Raw genomic sequence first — 19,004 nt, 5'->3', positions numbered from 1 at the left:
ATCTTCAGTCACTGTAAACAATGTGCCGTTCTACCGTCTTGAACTTTAATAATCCTCAGAAACACATTTTGGTGATAAATAAAACAAGATCACCCTCCAATTGTCATCTGTCCAAACCTGCTTCTCCAAAGTGAGGAACTAACACCTCCACTGTGAGATCACAATATTCCCTAAAGCTGCTCAGCACAATCACAGCCTGTTCTAGGTCGATAAATGTTCTGGGACAAACAGAGTGGCTGGTGTCCGTTCATAGCGGTGTTACATAATTCAATCATTTCATTATGCCTGTTCAAAATTAGTATATATTATCTTTGACCTTTTTGGAGCAAAGTTCTTTTTCCTGTGTTACAAAGTTCAACCAAAATCAACATTAAAGTAGACCCTTCATCAGAAAGTAAAATAAACTCTCACTTTTTCATTAGTTTGGCTCTTCTTACACCTGAAAATATTTTTCTGGGACACAGTTAATAAGTATGAAGATAAGATAAATAATTCAGTTCCCGAAAGCTCTTGGCTTAAAGACACAGAGTCTTAACTATACGTAATAATGCAGTTTCACAGTTAATGCATGTTTCTGCATATTGTTTTTAGTGTACTCTGTTTTGTCTGAAGCAAGTCACATTTCTGATAGATATAAAGGGTTTTATTCAGTAAATAGATTGCCCAAGAAAACTGCATTAAGAGCAAGTAGAAGGAAAAAGAGGCACCATGTCAAAATTTAACACCTTTTTATGTGCTAATGATTTAGCTCCCTGCAAGGTCTGCTTTACTTGTTACTGTCATCCTACATCATATTTGTACACACTGGTTCCTTAAAACAGATAACCCACAGGTTGTTTACATCACAGCAGACTCAACAGACACGCTCACAGATGGTCTGGTTGGTTGGATGGATGTTAAAGGCTTAATTTAGGTTCTCCCCCTCATATAATAAGTCATACTTAGCAGCCCAGTTTGCAGTTCCACTGAAAGATGTAAGCTACTGTTATCACAGAAATATAACAATAAAGAGCCAAAAGGTAAGGATTCTGACACAGACACACTTTAATGCACATACGCATGAGCTTATGCATCAGAAACAAACTGGCCCACATTACTGAATTTCAAATTTCCAAACTAAATTTATAGATTAACAGGCACACCAGAAAAACTTTTTCAATAGTGCTTCAACACTACAATCAATTTCATATCAATAAACATAAAATATAAACAAAAACAGTATACCAGGGCCTGTCTCATAGAGCACAACTTCTTGCTTAGTCAGTCAACTTTAAACTTTGGTTCAATTTAACCCTGAATTTTATGTCTTAACTAGCAACCCTGGAGGGGGGGGGCTTTAAGTCCCTGTCCTTTTGTCCTCAGACTGTACAAATATGCTACTGGTCAGTTTGCTCAGCCTCTCCTCAGGAATGGGTCAGCCTGGCTTCCACCAGCGTCTTTGGTTTTGTGCGTCCCCTCTAGAATTTGATCAAACACTGATAATGCCTCTAGAAGAAAGCTTCACAGTCCATAATCTGGTTAGTTTGAACAACAACCATTAATAACTTTTCTAAATCAAGCTCTTTGTTAACAGATCTTGAAGTTTGAGGCTAGGTGGACCTCTTAAAGACAGTTATAACTCATGTATCTCTAGTAATTAGATACTAGTTTAGTAGTTACCCCATAGCCATATCTATATGCTGGAGGCTGGGTTTCAACACCCTGGTCAGGCAGAAATAGAAAAAATCTAGACTGCTTTGGGAAAGACTCTCAACACTACATTTATGAGACAGTTTAAGAGACAGTTTCTCTTGCTAAGCATGGCTGCTATATGCTGTAAATTACATTAAAATTAATTCACGCCCAGGATGCACATTTTTCATTTGAGACCCTGCTCACAAAAATGTCTGTGCACAGGCCCGTGTCTCAAAATAGTGAGTGACTTTTAAGCAGGAAACATCGCCATGACAACTTCTGCTGCACATCCGACAGCTCTGAGGCAGGTTAATGCTGACTTCAAGTTCACAGACTTTTGCCTTTAAGTCTTCACAGAGGTGATGAGAACGGCATAATATGTGTTCAAAGGCTTTTGGTCAGTAACAAGATTGAAATAATACTTTTTTTGTTTACTTTTGTTTTTCTGTTGTCACAGAGAAAAAGGTTATTTTGCATTACTGCAACAAAATACAGACCAGAGGATGCGCAATGAGATGAGTAGATGAGTAATGCTGTTATCCAGTTAGAATCGTCTTACAGCATATCCTCTTATCTGGTATTTCACATGTAGATTTCTATTGCTTTTGCAGAAAGTCTGAGCTCATCAAAAATCCCAGTTTGCCACTAGTCATTAAAACACTGTGGTGGGGTTCACATGTGTATCGTGTAAGTACGATAAATTTTGGGCAAGTGAAGAAAACTTTTGGACAGAACTCCTTAAAACAAACCTGCAGTGAGAACAATGCTGGCAGTAAATTAGTCTGAATTAGATTAGGAAATGATGGGACAGTGTTACTGAGGAACACGTAATGCCTGACCCAAGTTATCTTCGTCATCTGGAGGGTGGTGCTGTTTTTATTTCATTCCTGAAGATGAAAAACTTTTGAATTAAACTCTGGAACATCACACTCACAGCTCAGTGGCAGAACTATCAACAGACAGATTTATGCTGGCTTGAAGGCAAGCTAATCTTTATTTGTTGTTTGATTGTATTTGTTAACACTCTTTTTAATGATGTCTAATGATAAATAACAAAACAGAACAATCAGTTATCCAATGTTAACTAGTTAGCTGCTAACAGTTGACTTGATAAATCAGTCAGATTAAACTGGACAGTGCAGGGTTCACATTTGTGAATATTATGCCATTCATTGTAATGTTGCATTCAAGTTAGCTTAAAAGACGACGAGGCTGGGGTTCAACTCCTCGCTCAGGCAGAAATGGAAAGATTTAGGCTGCATTGGGAAAAATGACTGCTAATGCTACATTTACTTTCCATTGAAACATGATAGGACAGTTTCTATTAATAAGCGTGGCTGCTGTATGCTGTAAATGAATATGCTGCAAAAATGTTGTGTAGCTTTAGCTTTAGCTTATCTGAAGGGACATGAAAATCTGCCGCTTTAACATCGAGGGACTAAACGACTTCCCTAGTTCATCACTTCTCAAAAATGTCTACACTGAACTGGCTTGTAGAGCCCGTTTATGTTTTAAATGTTTCAAACATACGTCTGTGTGCTCCTAAATTTTCCTTTGTGCTACTGAACTTCTTAGTACAAGTGTTATGGATGCTACCAGGCTGCTCAAGCTAAAGGTTTGATTGATGTTACAACAGTAACTAAAGACGACTTTATCAGAATTTTGTAAATGATGAATTAACACTTGAATCTCAACCAAGTGTATAATACATAAACAATGTAAAGCCAAAAACTGGATTAACAAAGAAATTTAACCCCCTTCATGAATCGCGTTACCCACGACCGTATTTGTTTGGTTTTGTGAAGCTGAAGCTCAATCAGGAAACCTGACCTAGTTAGCTGTGCTTTGTGGGACAGACCCAAGAACTCTGAACTTCAGCCATGATATGAATGTATGAAAATACACATATTCTGAATATCATGTATACAGTTCAAAACATGCATGAACATGTATTATGTACTCTATTGTAAACATACTGCGAATGAGAAAACAGCAAAGAAAATGACCCTCTTGCTGTGATTTTTGTTTACTTCGTTCAGTGAATCTTTTTGCTGATCTGAACGACCGTATACATTATACACACACATCACTCACCCACCACCACCAAGCACGATAGGTGCATTGTGCCTCAAGGACCTCAGTTCATTCCCTCCATTCTGGCAGATGGAACTTCCAGGATTTCTTATGACTGTCTTCTTTAAGTGGCTGCCTTTTAAGTTCTTTGTTCACATGTGTTATCCATAATGAGGAGTTCCCCTTCATGTATGGGTTCCATCCTGTATACGTTCCTCAAAGTATTTTCACTCAGTATGCTGCATAAATGTATCTAATTGGCCTCCAGCGCTAGCTCTTCTTGTCTCTATTGTTTATGTCAGTTCCATACATGAGAAGTCTATACTTTGTATGATGTATACTTATATGAAAGAAGTATATATTTCTGCCTTCGAGCTCAGTGATGGTTTTAGTCGGGAAATGTTTTTGGAAATCTGCTTAAGAAAAAGAAATGCTGGAGCAGAGGCCGGTTCCTGCCTCAAACCTCAAATGTCAACCATCAGTAATTGTCAAGACAGCAGTCCCTGAGAGTTACACCACATACACTACAAAATCAATAATTGTTTCAATCGGTTTTTGGAACAAAGATGAGCATATAGACATACACAAGGCATTAGTAAGGTATAACACTTGTGCTCATAACATAATAACCCGTACAAACACCTTTGGCCTGACATTTCCTCTTTCACCCTGCGGTTTGATGGAAATTCTTAGGAGAAACCACAGGTATTCAGATTTCAGTTTTGGTCTGGTGCAGCAGCGTCACCACTGAGGTTCCTACAGTATTGTCGATGGGTGCCACAGTTTCGTTAGAGTCCGTGCTGTAGCTGCCCTCGCATTTACAGCAACAGAGGGTGTGGCTGCAGGTCTCCACGACCTGTTGGATGCCTCGCTGGGCACTTTCGCTTACAAAGCAGTAGAGCACTGGGTCGGCCACACAGTTCAAGCTGGTGAGCAGCAGAGAGAAGTGGTAGGGGTTGAATATTTTCACAGTAAAGGAGCAGTCATGCTCTAAGGCTGTCCGCACCAGTAAGAAAACATGATACGGTGAGAAGCACACCAGGAAGATGATGATGGTGCTGGTCACCAAGTTCTTGATTCGGGTCTTCTGAGTCGTCTGTGTCCCAGCGCTCTTGCCCACCGCCCGCAGCACTCGGAAGTATGACAAGGATAAGATCCCCAGGGGGAACAGGAAGCCCACAAAGAAACGGTAAAGGTTGACCTCCCGTTCCCACGGCTGCATAGGGTAGTGCTCGAAGCACAATGAATGGTTGAATGTGTCTGTACTTAGTTCCTTATGGTGGATGAAGACCATGCTTACGCACAGTTCTTTGAGCCACACCACAGCACTGACCAGCATCGCCGCCTTCATGGTGCGGAGGGACGAGAAGCGCAGCGGGTAAACCACAGCCAGGTAGCGGTCGATGGAGATGCAGCAGAGGAAGCCGATGCTGATGTAGATGTTCTCATAGAGTAAGAATCCAAATATCTTGCACGCCAACTCGCCATACTGCCAGTTATCGCCCTGCAAGTAGAGGCAGAATTCCCCAAAACAAAAATATTACTCGGAGCAGTAGAATCATTTTTTTTGTCTGAATTTTCTTTGAATATTGAATCTTTTTTCCTCTGATATGATAGAAACTCTTCACTTTATAGATACTGCTGAACTAGTACACTTGAAAACAAAACGATGTCATGGTTATAATCATAAAAAATGTCAAATGCATCCATAACTAACAAAACTATCAAGGAAGCTGAAATGAAGAAAAATAAGATACAATTAACAGGCATTTAATTAGAATTCTGGGATGCTTGAGCCTCAGTCCAAGCAGTAAATATTTCCCACCCATTTCTAGTAAAGCAAGACCACTCTGAGGTTTTATCTAAATGCAAATATAAATAATTTGATATGCTAATAAAATCAAAATACAAATACACACAGCATGTCTCTGAACACCCCTACCCAGGGTTGGGAGGTGATGGAATACATGCAACAGCGTTACATAATCACAATACAAACAAGGTAATTGTTTTCCATTACAGTTACAGAAAATGACAGTAATCAGATTAATATACATTATAAAATTGGGTGATTACCAGCAGGATTACTTTAAAACCACTCTTATCGCTCATGCTGATTTCTTGTCTGTGTACGTCTTTAAAATGTGTCCAACAGTGTAGACATTAGACATTTAAAATAGAGTTGGGATGAAAACCTATCCATCAGAGAAAATGAATCTGAGAACGTGAGTATGTGGCTATTAGTGATAGCCTCATATCAGACTAAAACATGTAAGCAGCGTACTCAGCTTGGAAAGCCACATCATTTCTGGGAATTCAGTTTGAAGGGTGGGTTACCTTGCAGGACAAAACAGGAACATAAAGCTTATGGGGCCAAAATATTTTGTGACATTTTTAAAATGGATGTACACATTTTTGTTTACTTTGTTTTTGGTTAAAGGTGCAGTGTGTAAAATTTATTGGCATCACCCCTCCCTTTCCAAGCATGTAGTGGAACCCACAGTGGCCATCAGGTTTTCTGCTGTTACCTGTCCTGATTTTGTTTTGCTAATTTATGTTTTTTCCTCTTTCACTATGAGGATTTACCCTCCTTTGCATTTTTTTCTTTGCTAAACAGTAAGCACGACTGTCCGCCTGTCACTTCACAGAGCACAAAATAGTTGCAACATAAAAATGCATTCAGTCTGAAGAGTCCATGTGTCAAACACAAATCAATTCAATTTTCTGTCAATATTAGCATGCACTACAGTCCCCAGCATGCACTGCCACGTAACGTGCACTCTGACTCTCCTATCCCAACAGCGGCCTATGGGACAGCGGTTACACCTCAATTCTACACAATTGTCACCAAATGCACTAGCTGCATTTCAGCTGCAGTTCAACCAATATAAACACCTAATGTCAGCTTAGCAGCTCAGAAATTTAGCTCAAGTATTAATGAACATAATGCAAAGAAAGGATGCCAGGTGTCTAGTTCAAGCAAATAGGTAGGTTTAAGAGACCTAGCTCCCGGGGACATTTAAATTTTGAATATTTCAAGTATTCATGTAATATTTAAAGGTCTACTGCAAGTGCCTGTATTTTACTGCTGAAGTTTGTGTGTGTTTTCCATTTCCGTTCTGGGCTACTGTAAAAACATGGTGACGCAGCATGGCAGCCTCTGTTGGAAGAATCCCTACATATGAAGGGCTCATTCTAAACTAATGAAAACACAAAGATTAGTACTCACAGGTGATTATACACAAATGAAAACGTGGTTTTGTACAATGTATTTCACTTCTGCTAATAGTTCCCCCTAAATCTCTCTCACTGCACCTTTAAACTGTTCTTGATCAAGCAAAACAAGAGTAGTAGAAAGTACTTAGATTATGCTACTTTAATGTAGTAATCATTTGGATTAGTTACAAGTAATTTATTTATTTATTTATTTTTACAGGTAATCATTAATCTGCACCAGAATACATTTGTAACTACACCTCTCAACCCTGCACCTACCTGAAAGAAATACTGCAGCCAGAAGGGCAGTGAGGCCAGGTACAGCAGGTCAGACACGGTCAGGTTGAAGAGGTAGACGCCTAGCTCATTGCGGGCCCTCAGCTGCAGCCATGCGTGGTAGAGCGAGTATGCGTTGGCAGGAAGACCCACCAGCAGGACCAGGATGTAAGTTATGGGGAAAAGGTACTGGTGTATCTGGTATTCGATGGTACAATTCATTTTCTCCTCAGACATGTCTGTCATAGCACGCTCCTGTTTGAACCATGCCCACCGACTGAGGAAGGGGTGAGTGCAGCTTTAAGCACTCAGATTTGTCTATTGTCTCTCAGATATCTCTCATCAGATCTAAAAGAGACAAGCAAAACAATTTCATGTACACTTGTAAACAGCTGCAGTACTGATATCACTGTAATGACTGCTTTAACTACTTCTTAAAAAAACATAATGAATAAATAAGCTTCACACACTTGCAAACCATGTGGAACGGGTTTGCAAGTGTGTGAAGGTTGCACCGATAAGGGAACTGTGAGACAATGACAATAATTAACATTTTTAACTACATAGCTGCTGATGCTGATATATGAGCATTTATAAAATGTAGAAACTAGGACTAGATCCACCTGGATTAGCATGATAGAGTAATAAACACATCAGAAAACATTGGTTTGTCAGTCACTTATCTGCTGACACCAATGTAATTATGAAATCATTGCACCTTCCAAGTTTGTATTATGATACGCAATTTCAAGAGTTAAAGATGGCATTGTACATGCAAAATCTCTACGGCAGCTTGTTTGTCATGTTGTGCATTTTTAAATCATGCATTACACAGTAGTACTCTCAAACGTATGCATGCATCTCTGTATGCTACTCTAGTCTAATTCCAGATTAAACTCTGATAAAACAGTGAAGGCTGTGGAGTCTTTCAAGTTCTTGGGTAATACAATCACCCAAAGTGAGAGTGAGATATAAATAGCAACACTGTTGATAAATGATAAAAAAAAACAAACAAAACAAAACAAAACAAAAACTACAGTACATGTAATTCCCCAGCCAGCTGCAGTTCAACCTGCCAAAGAGCTGCTGGTTCAGTTCTTCGCAGCAATCCTAGACTGTGATCACCACCTCATTTAGTTTAACGCAGCTATGCCACCAACTGTGACAGTGCATCAGTAGGTCTGGAAAAAAAATGGCCATTTGTGGGAGTTTCTTTTAGGGATGTGCACGGGCACTGGGGTACTTCATTAACCATTCCATGTGGCAGTTATTCATGGCTCATCATGGAAAAACATGGAAGATATGCTAATAAAATGCAGAAAAATACAAATTTTATGTTTTGACAAGACATATTTGTGAGTATGTATACATTACATTCCGCTTCGCTACTTTCCTAGAGTGAACATATAATCAGATAACGATATACTTGCCACAACATAGTGCTACACACTGATTTGCATAGTTGGCAGCAGTGGGGTCACTTGTGTGGAGCTGCAGTTAGCCATGGAGATAACATTGCAGCTACCAAGCTAGCTAACTCGTCTAAAACAAACACTAAAACAAAAGCAAGAGTAAAATATAGCCCCCCACCTGACTGCATATAATGCAGTCTCTCTTTAATGTGTTTATTTAAAGGCAGAGGGGAGGAAACATTGAGGATGTGACTGAGAAGGCAGAGGTAGCGTTGTTGTTGTTTTCCTCCCTGCAGTTCACTGGATAAATATTCATTAACTATTGCAGACACTCAAATATCAAAACTAGTTAGAATACACGTCCCTTGTTTGTTTCCTCACGCCATAACGCTCATGCACAACCAAGGCACATAAGCATTGAGATATTTGACACATTATCTTTAACATTTCACACTGTGTATGATGAGCTACTGTATAACGGAAAACAAATTCCTTATGTGCAAACTAGTCCTGCACAATATGGACATAAAATGCGACATAAAATACCAAACAATATTGTTCAAAATGCAAAATAAAAATGAGTAGTAATAAAATACTAATAGCTTATTGGCTCATTTGTGTGTGTAATAATGTAATAATGCTGTTATAATGCTAAAAACAGCATTACTTGAACAGCTTTTTCAATATATGCCTACAAAAACAAATAAGTATACATTTAATTATTTAAAAAGCTCCTTATGGTGATGCAGCTTTGTTGTGACAGAACCCCCAATGTTTCACACACATTTTACACACAGCTCTGAGACTGACAATAGTCATCTGTGCCTGAGAACAGTCAATAGGCATTAAAGCATTTTTACAGACTAATAGTTGAGGATAGAGTAGTTGGTGAGCTGTGCATGTAAATAGTGTAAACTGGCTCTGTAAACAGTGTGGTTAAGTCACTCTGTAATCCCCCGCCAAAAAAAGTACTAATATTAGAAACAACTCCTACTCATCTTAATTGCGTCACTCAGATCTGCGCAATATCTTAAAATTTGACCCATTCGGTCATTGCAGCCCTTAAGAACATGTCTATCGCAGGAACTCATCATGATAACAATAGTAACATGATTAATCATGGAATGGCCAACAAAGCCAATGCTCTGATATTGATATGTCAGTCTAAGACAATACAGTACTTAGGTTCATTAATCTTAATAAATACAAGGAGTTACAAGTACCTGACTCAGTCATGAAGAGGATTTGCAAATTGCACCGAGACAAATGCTGCCGGTCACCTAAAAAAAGCAGAAGCATTTTGTCTGTGAGTAGCAGTCCATTGTAACACAGCAAATTTATCAGCTTGATGGAAAAACAGTCATCAGCAACACCTCCACAGTCTTTTACTAACCTACCGACCAGGTGATGAAAAGCTGTCAAGTATAACAGTCTTGTGTCCTTGGCTGCAGAGTCTAATCAAGCTTGCTGGAACAGCTCATAACAGAGTTCACATCAAACATGAAGGACACCATAGCCTATTGCATCACTTCCTCACCCACACTATGAAAAACCTACTCATGCTTGAAGTAGATAATAGCGTTGCAGGGCCAGGCAAACAGTGGGACTTATTTCACACATGAATCCGCCTCGCTAATTGCGATTCTAATCAAAGTTTCCAAACAACGTCGGGCGGTCTCCATCAATGACAGAAAATAGCCACAACGCCCACAAATATATATTCTTTTGTGCTCTCAGATAGATAAACAAATGTCACAAATCAAAGTTTTAGCATGTGGGTCAACTTATACCATGTTTTAAAGGGCCCCGGTCATGGAAAACTGAATTGGCCTTCTTTGTATCAATATTAGAACACTAGACAAAAGATCCCTATGTAAATATCAAAGCGCACACTTAGTGCATCCCTACTGTTCCAGATCTTTCTAATCTAGAGTTTGGAAATGTTATATTGGTCTTGTAATTGAGGGGTGGAAAAGGCTCTTGTTGTTGATTCTGTGGTCCACAGTCGTCTATCCTTAACTGCTCATTTGGGACCACTGGCACGAGAGAATGTGAATGGCATCGGCACCAGGCTGCAGTGTGGCCTGAGGGCAGCAGTCTGATCACAGCCAAACCAACATTCCACACACTAAAGAGCCACAAGAAAGCGCAGTCACGTTGTGAGGGAGACCCAAATATCCTACAAAGGAATCATCACACTTCTCTCACTGATGCATCACAGCCAGGCCTCGTTATGTTCACAGCAAGAAAGAAGCAATGTGATTATTCAATTTTTCGAGAGGATATCAGCATCATATCAGTATCGGCAGACGTTTGCTTAAAAATATATCGGCATATGATATATCAAACTATTATTTCTTGGTGTATTTATTTGTTGGCGTATACTTAAGTAGCTTTTGAGAAATATTGCTAAATTTCTGCCTTTTCTATTTTGACGCAGAGAAACCTGTTCATGCATTTGTTACAAGCAGAATTAATTACTGTAATGCTCTTCTTACCGGGCTTCCAAAGAAAACAATGCATCCTCTACAACTTGTACAAAATGCAGCAGCAAAGATCCTAACAAAAAGAAAAAAAAGAGCTCATATCGCTCCCATTTTAAAAGAACCGTTGATAGATTTCAAAGTTCTTCTTTTAGTTTTCAAGGGTCTAAATAACTTAAAGCACCGGCTTATGTCACAGGAAGTCTGTCTGTCTATGCTCCACGTGTTAGATCTGAAAATACTGGCTTCTACAAATACCTTTCACAAAATACATAAAAAGTGGAGAACCCTTTTTATCCTGCTTCTAAACTGTAGAACTCAACTCCACCTTTTATTAGACAGTCAAGCTCAGTGCTCACGTTTAAGAAACATTTAAAATGAATCTCTTTAACTTAATGTTTGATTACAACTCTGTGTCTCTTGGTATTTGTCTTTGATCAGTGTCATTGACTTATGTGATTTGAAACTAATGCGTATAGTTTCTTCTATTACTGTTTGTCCTTCTACTGTGTCTGTAAAGTATGTTGAGCTGCCACCAGTATGAAAAGTGCTCTATAAATAAAAGGTATTAACATTATTATTATTAAAATGTTTAGTTGGGTTTAGCTGGGTTTGATACATAACATTCATAAAATGTAGAAATTGGGATTAAATCTACTTGGATTAGCATTACAGAGCAGCATTTATTTGTAGAGGGTTACAAATACAGTAAAATGAATAAAATGCAAATATTTTAGCACAGCGCTGTCTAAACTAGAGTGCAACAGATGTGTCATTAAATACTGGTTTGAAATCTGTTCGGATGTGTATAGCTGTTTTAAGCAAATATCTGCAAAATATTCATATGATTTGTACAACCCTATGACAAATGGTGGATATCGACATCTGCCTACAATTCCCATAATGGTAGTTCCTTAATAAAGAATGCAGTAGTATTTTTAAGTTGTCAGAATCAGGCTGTGCTTAATGAACAAAAGTAAATGTAGTTAAGAATATAGGAGTGATTCACCTTATTAGTGTCTAATATTCAATATGGATATACAAACAGAGTTTGGCTGTAACGGAATACAAGTATAGGTAGGCTAATATTCAGAATACGGAAATTAAGTATCTGTATTCAGTCCAAGTTTCATTTTGTAAAGGCAGTGTTCAGAATGCACTTACCTTTTACATTTTTTAGAAAATACTTTTAGAATACTTACCCTCTAAGTTAAAAAAAATATATAATCTTTAAAAGAAGCACCATCAATGCTCATTTATTAACTATTTAGAATCAGCGCAAGGCAGATAGCAAACATGCTCATTAGACAAACTCTAAAGAGAAACTCAATTAATGGCTTCTTTTCAAACACTGAAGTTCCTGCTAAAGCCTGAGTAGACTGATAAACCACTGTGATGAGAAAGTTAATTAATCTCAGTGTTACTGAGCTCTTTTAAAGTTACGATCAAACTAATCGATCATCTCCTCAGTAAATTTGTGTTGTACTGGACTCATGTTCAGGGGGTTGTGGGCACAGCAGTGGACTGAAGCAGTGTGAGGAAAAAAAAGTTAAGAATTTTATAGAAATTCAATTTAAACGTTAAGTAAATTTTCATGAAACGTGTTTCAAGGAACAGAATCATTACATGAAGAGCGAAGAACAGTGTGAATTAAAAAATAATAATAATAATCCAATGTGCCTGTCCAAGATTTACTGTAAATGTATAATAAATGTCTTATAAATGTAGTCTGAATATGTTACTTTTTATGTATTGGAACACATTTAAGATGATGTATTCAATATTCAGGCATCACTACATTTTTAAAGTATTTTGCCCAACCCTGTATACAAATATTCTAAAAAGCCATTTTATCCCCTTGAACATCAGTTCTGAGGGACATATAGTTTTCTTTTGACATTTTAGAAACTTTAGGAATCACCTTGTAAAATAGCTTCAGTAAAGCTATAAGCAACAGCAAGTACGTCGAAAACGCCGTCATTAGCTCAGCTCTATTACATTTATCTAGCTGCAGTTTCACCACCAGTTACAAAGGAAATGATATCGATTTTGATTTTCACACAAGACTCTGAATAAGTAGCGTAGCAGTTACGTGGAGAGGTAATACACGTGGTAGCCTTCAATTTATTATACATATCTAAAAAGTCCTTTAGCTTTCCTGTAATAATTAAAAGCTTCTACAGTTCATAACAAAAGACAAAAAATAGCACTATCTATCCCTGTAAAGACTCATTGTGCCACTAACGACCCCTTGTTGGTGGGAGGAAGCGAAGTCAGTTCCACTGAAGCATGAACAGTTTATTAGCTTAACAGAAAAGTAATTGATTTATCTGTGTTATTCCCCAGTGAAAATATATACATACATACAATATAAAACTAAAAAAGAGACGAATTTATTTATTTATTTATTTTACCTTCTGTGTTTTCCTAACGGTCGTCCTGTCGCGTGGAGTCTTAGCACAGGCGAAACGCAACTAGTCCAACAGTCCTCACAGCGAGAGCACTTTCTCCTTCACCATCACCATCATCATCATCATCTCTCAGCTTCCAGCCAAATTGTACGAGCACACATCATCAGCGCGGCTCAGAACTGGAGAGATAACATTTCGCGGTTGTTCCGGGAAGCGCGAGCAGGCAATAAAAACGCCAGTGAAGCCATCAATTCAGGGCTCGACACGGAGCCACAGGCTGAGAGACTGATGGAGCAGAAGAAAGCGCAGTTCTGGACCTCCTCTGCTCAGCCTGCCCTCCAACACGTGGTCTGAGGAGAAGTGAAGTGACTGGCGCTTCATTCCGCTTCAGCTACAGCAGAACATTAGGCTAGAACATGTCACTTCAGCCAGGGTGGGGGGTTGGCTATTATTTCCATTGCGAGCAGTTTCACCTTAGACGTACACGAGAAAAGCCTTATTTGTCACTTGTCTCATGTCTCCCATTTCCGCCGTCTTGAGAGGGTTCAGAAGAAAATGACATATGACAGTATTTTCTCCACATAAGAGCGTATCTGATGATACTAAAATCGAATGTGGTCCTCATTCTTTATAGCGCTGTTATTGAATTTGAGGAGTTTCTTCCAATCAGTAGTAAATCTGAAATCTCATTTATATTTGTAAATGTATTCATTAGGCTTGTGCGCAATTCTAAGCTTAACGCAAAATAAGATGTATGATATTTGTGCTCAGACTTGTAAAGAATGTCACTGTAATTTGAAGAAACAGAATGTAGTATCTACCCTTTTATTTTAAATTATATTTTACCCATATTGAGTGTTTACACTGTAAAAGAAAATATGCAACTTTTTAAATAAAACAAAGTTTAATGAACTTCAAATAATAAGTCAACAAATGTAAAACAATTATTTTTCTGTTAATAGTGGTTTAATGACCTCAATTTTTTTTAGTTAACCAGGAAACATACATTTTTAGTTAAAAAGTTGCAGCATTTCTTACAGTGTATCAGCTTATTACCATCTGACTGTATCCCCCAGTCCCCCCATTGGCTGTGATTGGCTATTAGAATCTTGCTTTCTAATTGGCTGTTTGAAGCAGACATGACTGGCTATAGAAATCCTGCAATCTCATTAGCTGGTTAAATCCTGTGATCTGATTGGCTGGTTCCGTCCTGAGATCTGACTGACTTCTTGAATCTTGTGATCTGATTGGCTCCTGAAATTCTGGGAACTGACTGGCTTGTTTGAATCCTGTGATCTGATTGGCTGGTCTAACCATGTTATCTGATTGGCTACTGAAATCTTGCAATCTGATTGACAAAGTGAATCCAGACTCAATAGCGGGCTGTTACCTAAAATTCCATTTGTGAATTAATTTAACTGCATTATGCTCCTATTCTGAATTCAGATACTCTATATATGCAATTACGACCAACATGCTTCATGCAACACATGCAGAGCTTGCACATCACACAAGTCTGTACCAAATGCATGTGTTTAAACCAAGCCCCTTGAAGGTTTCTTGCCCTATAGGTCTGCACAATGCTGACCTCACCAAAGTGTGGACTTTACCACTGAGGAGGTACCTCTCTCCTAGCTCCTTATTTTGGATGGAGCGGGGAGAGCAGGGACTCTGGGCCAGAGCCGAGCCTTGCAGTGCCAGTGCTGGGAGGTGCTAGCCTCTGCACTGCACTGCTGCTGACAGCTGGCTAGATACCTGTCACAGCAGAATGAAAAGTCCTGAGGGTGGAGTTGGATTGATATTCAGCTCCTCCCATCACACATCCACTGGTTCAGGGGTGGAGTTCTGATCCAGCTCAACCAAATCACTGGATTTTCTTGCATTTTGCAGCTGCTGCTACCAAAGACTTGATATTGATGAAAACTTCTCCTTTCTGATATAAATTCACTCCATAACCCCAAAAAACAATGCAAGAAATAGTTACTTGCGGGGGCATCTTTAGTCAGAATCGCCTTCTGTAAACTCCTCTGTCTTTAGTAGCGGATGTTTACGCTGCTAGCGCCTGCCAAATGTTGGCATGACTGCCGTTAAAACACTGAGGTAGGCTATTAAGCAGATGCTCTTATCCAGAATCACTTATTAGGTGAATGTAGACTGTCCTAGCCAGACTCCTAATACATAAACTGTAACAGTCTATCACTGGGGTTCAGTGCTTTTCTGGGTACGTTTTATGTTCTAATGCGTGTCCGCAGTCCATTAACATGGATAATTTAGGCATTGGCCGTTCTGAATCCCAGCCTGTGGTCAACTCTTTTTGACACACATCAACTTTAAATACAACCACTCACTCTTCTGCAATCATCATGTTTTTCTAGTCATATTCAACCTGTTTTTCTATCAAGTTTTTTAAAAATTGCTATACAAAATTTGATTTATATTGAGCATGCCTATGAATACTAACCCACAAGTCAATCATATATTAATAATAATTAGGCTGCTTGCTTTACAATTGTATTTAACTCATTTTTAATCTAGTTTTAAAAATGGGATTTTTATTTAGCATGCATACAAATCCTAGCCTACACACCTGTTATGTATTGATAGTAAAGAGTGGAAGAGGACTCTATTTTCAAGAGTTAGCTCGATATGTGAAGAACGAAAACAGTTAATTCGGAAAGTCTTTATTACAAAGAGTTCAGTTTTTGGACAACAGCTTCTTCTATACAAAAGGACAGAGACACTCGTATCAATCACAGTGATCACACACACACACACACACACACACACACATCATATTGGGCGACTACTCCAAAAAAAAAAAAAAAAATTAAAAAATCAAATAAAAAAAACTTCACAGGTAACAATCAAGGTCTTTGTGAAGTAGTGTATGAAAATGGTGCATGTTTTTACATTGGTAACCGAAAGTGTGTTCAGATTGTGCCCCGATTACAATAAGTGCACTCATGTGGGTTTGCTGAGGGAGAACAAGAAGCACCTCACCTTACTGCCCTGACAAACAACACGTAAGCCAGAGAGCTTTTTCCTCAACACATGAAAGGTTAGACTAATTTAATTATTTGTACAATGTCCGAGCACCTATGGGAGCGATTCCTTCTTTTTTCCCCTCTTAAGCTTTTACAACATGGCAAAAGCCATGCTAATGAGGAGTGCCACTAATGAAACAGGACAGATCAGGGTGCTGTTCTAAACATATGCAAACAACACAGTCTACAAATTGCTGTGTGCACTGGGGCTTCCCTGCTTTAATTACACTGTGCCGTGTTTGTCACAACTCAGCTGCACGCTCCATATACTACACAACAAAGTGATTTGGGGGCAAACATGCACAAACACACACAGTGTCATTTAATTTGGGAGACAATAAATAAACCAGCACTTCAGAACATGGGAAGTTTTGCAGTGTTACTGGTACAGTAAAGACTAATCCAACACTAAAACAAACTCAAACCTAAGCAAAGAAAGGGCAAATGTGTCCAGTGTTAAGACTCCAGTTTAGACTCTGCCTTCTCCTGCTGGCATAGTGCTCTATCAATGTATTTACATATATAAAACCCACAGGTGTTGAAAAGTTAATTGTCTGATGACACACCATGTCTAGAAATGCCCCTGAGGACTAGAAATGCCTCAAACATAAATGAAAAAAACCCGAGAAGTTTTCCTCTCCAAGTCAACATGTCACTTCAGTGTAGAAAGTCCTGCTCTCTTTATTCTTCACCACCAACTTCATCTCAACGCTCTTTTACTTCCCTCTCTCTCTCTTACTCTATCATTTTCACCCTCTAGTTCATTATCTTCCATTTGTGTGCCCTCGAGCAACAGGCACAGCCAAAAGCCTGGTCCCTTAGCAAATAGGTGGTAACCCACAGCAGCGGAAAGGAGTTGAGCGCTAGGCTTGTCAGCAGGGAGCGAGAGCGAGGAGCCACTTCCAGTAACCGATCCCACCGAGGCTGTCTGAATGATGGACTTGCGCTGTCCCCTCTGCTTCCTAAAGATGGATACTGTAATTACTCTGTGATTATCCAGGGAGCGGTCCCTCACGCAAAAGCCCAATGTTTGATTTGCGCATTCAGAATAGAACTCAAACTGGCCGGCGCTGCCGTCCGCAGAGAGCTGCTGGAAATCAATGGTGTTCAATAGAGGAGAGGAGGGGGGAAAAAAAAGGAATACATTCTTAAGCTATGTCCATTCCCAAACACATTCCTTCGCCAAGCTTTGTATGAGTCCTGAACGTAGAACTGGGAGGTTTATAGAAAGCAGGCGAGCACACTCTGCATTGTTGGTTCAGTAGGTTTCACAAATGCTTTTTGGGGCTTTTAAATCTATTTGCTTTGTAGCTTTATCAGTCAAAAGTCAACAACCATCGCTGCCCCCAAATGCACTGTAGACAGAGTTGGCTGCAGCCTTCTGAGGGAGTGCTGACAGACTGACCTCACCTTAACCAACTCCTTTAGGTGGATGTCACCATTCCTTAAAGCCCTGATTAAGAATGTGAGATTGCTTGACCTAATTGTACAATGTCCAGGCACCTATGGGAGGGATTCCTCCACCTGGGTTACACGCAGCCATACTCATACCACACTGTCTGTGGGTCGTTGTTAGGGTCTGGGGAGGCCGGGGTGCTGATAGGCCGCTCCTCTACACCACAGTCCGACTTCTTTAGTGGCACAGGGTCAGCGTGCCTGGGCTCACGGTGCTCCTCCACCTCCTCCAGCCTGAGACTGGAGACGGCCCGCACGGGGGTCACTAGTGCCACCTCGCCGCGGTGGTGCTGTGGGACTGAACGTCCCTGAGCTGTCCCGGAACGGGTTCCTGCTGCACTGGGACGGCCTCCATAGCCCCAGTCTGCCTGAGGGGAGGCGGAGGATGCAGGCAAGAGCAGCTCATCTCTTGACTGGGCCAGAGAAAAGCGGCGGGGGTCCACCGACAGGTGGGTGGGGTCTCCGCTCACGGGCCTGGCAGACTGCGGCCTGTCCCGTTGTCTCCTCACGAACCCTTCAGCCTGACTAGGTGATCCCCCCTCAGCCCGGTAGCTATCAGGACCGTTAGAGTGGAGGAGGTCAGCTGAAGCCAGGCTGAAGGTGCGACTCAAGCTGCTGCTGCTACTTAAATTAGCCCCTCCGCGAGGTCCCGAGTGCTGCAGAGATGTTGGACGGCTCCCGGTTCCACGGTTAGGGAGTGTTTGAGACTGAGAAAGGGGTGTGGAAACCTCCGAAGGCCGGATGCTGGGCTTGACGCTGTGTCCTGGTTTGGAGGCTCGCCCGTCTCCTCCAGATGAGGTCGTTTTGACCGTTGGGGTGACATAACTGGTAGGGGTTTTGGCTCCGTCCCTCAGAGGTGCTGGTCGGCCTGCTCTGGTGAAATAGTCTGTCATCAGGTCCTCCCGACTCCCTGTCTGCACCTAGGAGAAAAAGAGACAAATATTTAAAAAGTAGTCACAT

The 19,004-nt window shown here is 40.1% G+C and overlaps 2 protein-coding genes across 4 annotated transcripts in view; both read right to left on the bottom strand.

Annotated features, from left to right (window-relative positions):
* Positions 1–2,953: 2,953 nt before the first annotated feature.
* LOC118823331 (ovarian cancer G-protein coupled receptor 1) lies at positions 2,954–13,880 on the bottom strand. Of its 3 annotated transcripts, none has more exons than XM_036592859.1 (4): positions 13,549–13,880; positions 9,875–9,931; positions 7,243–7,587; positions 2,954–5,251 (listed from the first exon to the last, which is right to left on the bottom strand). In XM_036592859.1, the coding sequence occupies exons 3-4, from the start codon at positions 7,483–7,485 to the stop codon at positions 4,457–4,459; spliced, it is 1,038 nt and encodes a 345-aa protein (XP_036448752.1). In that variant the 5' UTR covers positions 7,486–7,587; positions 9,875–9,931; positions 13,549–13,880; the 3' UTR covers positions 2,954–4,456. The 3 variants fall into 3 exon arrangements, with proteins under 3 accessions (XP_036448752.1, XP_036448753.1, XP_036448754.1); XM_036592860.1 differs by lacking the exon at positions 13,549–13,880 and adding an exon at positions 10,049–10,137; XM_036592861.1 differs by lacking the exon at positions 9,875–9,931.
* Positions 13,881–16,210: 2,330 nt separating this feature from the next.
* ccdc88c (coiled-coil domain containing 88C) overlaps positions 16,211–19,004 on the bottom strand; it is a 79,884-nt gene continuing 77,090 nt past the window's right edge. Inside the window, exon 30 of the mRNA XM_036592851.1 lies at positions 16,211–18,964. Coding sequence (XP_036448744.1) covers positions 18,119–18,964 — 846 coding nt within the window. The 3' untranslated portion in view covers positions 16,211–18,118. The remainder of the gene's footprint in view (positions 18,965–19,004) is intronic.

Source organism: Colossoma macropomum, unplaced genomic scaffold (genome assembly GCF_904425465.1).
Source record: "Colossoma macropomum unplaced genomic scaffold, Colossoma_macropomum, whole genome shotgun sequence".
Lineage (NCBI taxonomy): Eukaryota > Metazoa > Chordata > Actinopteri > Characiformes > Serrasalmidae > Colossoma > Colossoma macropomum.
The sequence above is the reverse complement of the archived record's forward strand: the minus strand, read 5'-3'. Positions and strand labels throughout refer to the sequence as shown.

Bases quoted from the DNA above. Each gene is read 5' to 3' on its own strand.
- LOC118823331 (XM_036592859.1), bottom strand. From the start codon at position 7,485: ATGACAGACATGTCTGAGGAGAAAATGAATTGTACCATCGAATACCAG. The intron at 5,252-7,242 runs GTAGGTGCAGGG...CTCTACTTGCAG, and splicing joins GGCTGCAGTATTTCTTTCAG to GGCGATAACTGGCAGTATGG.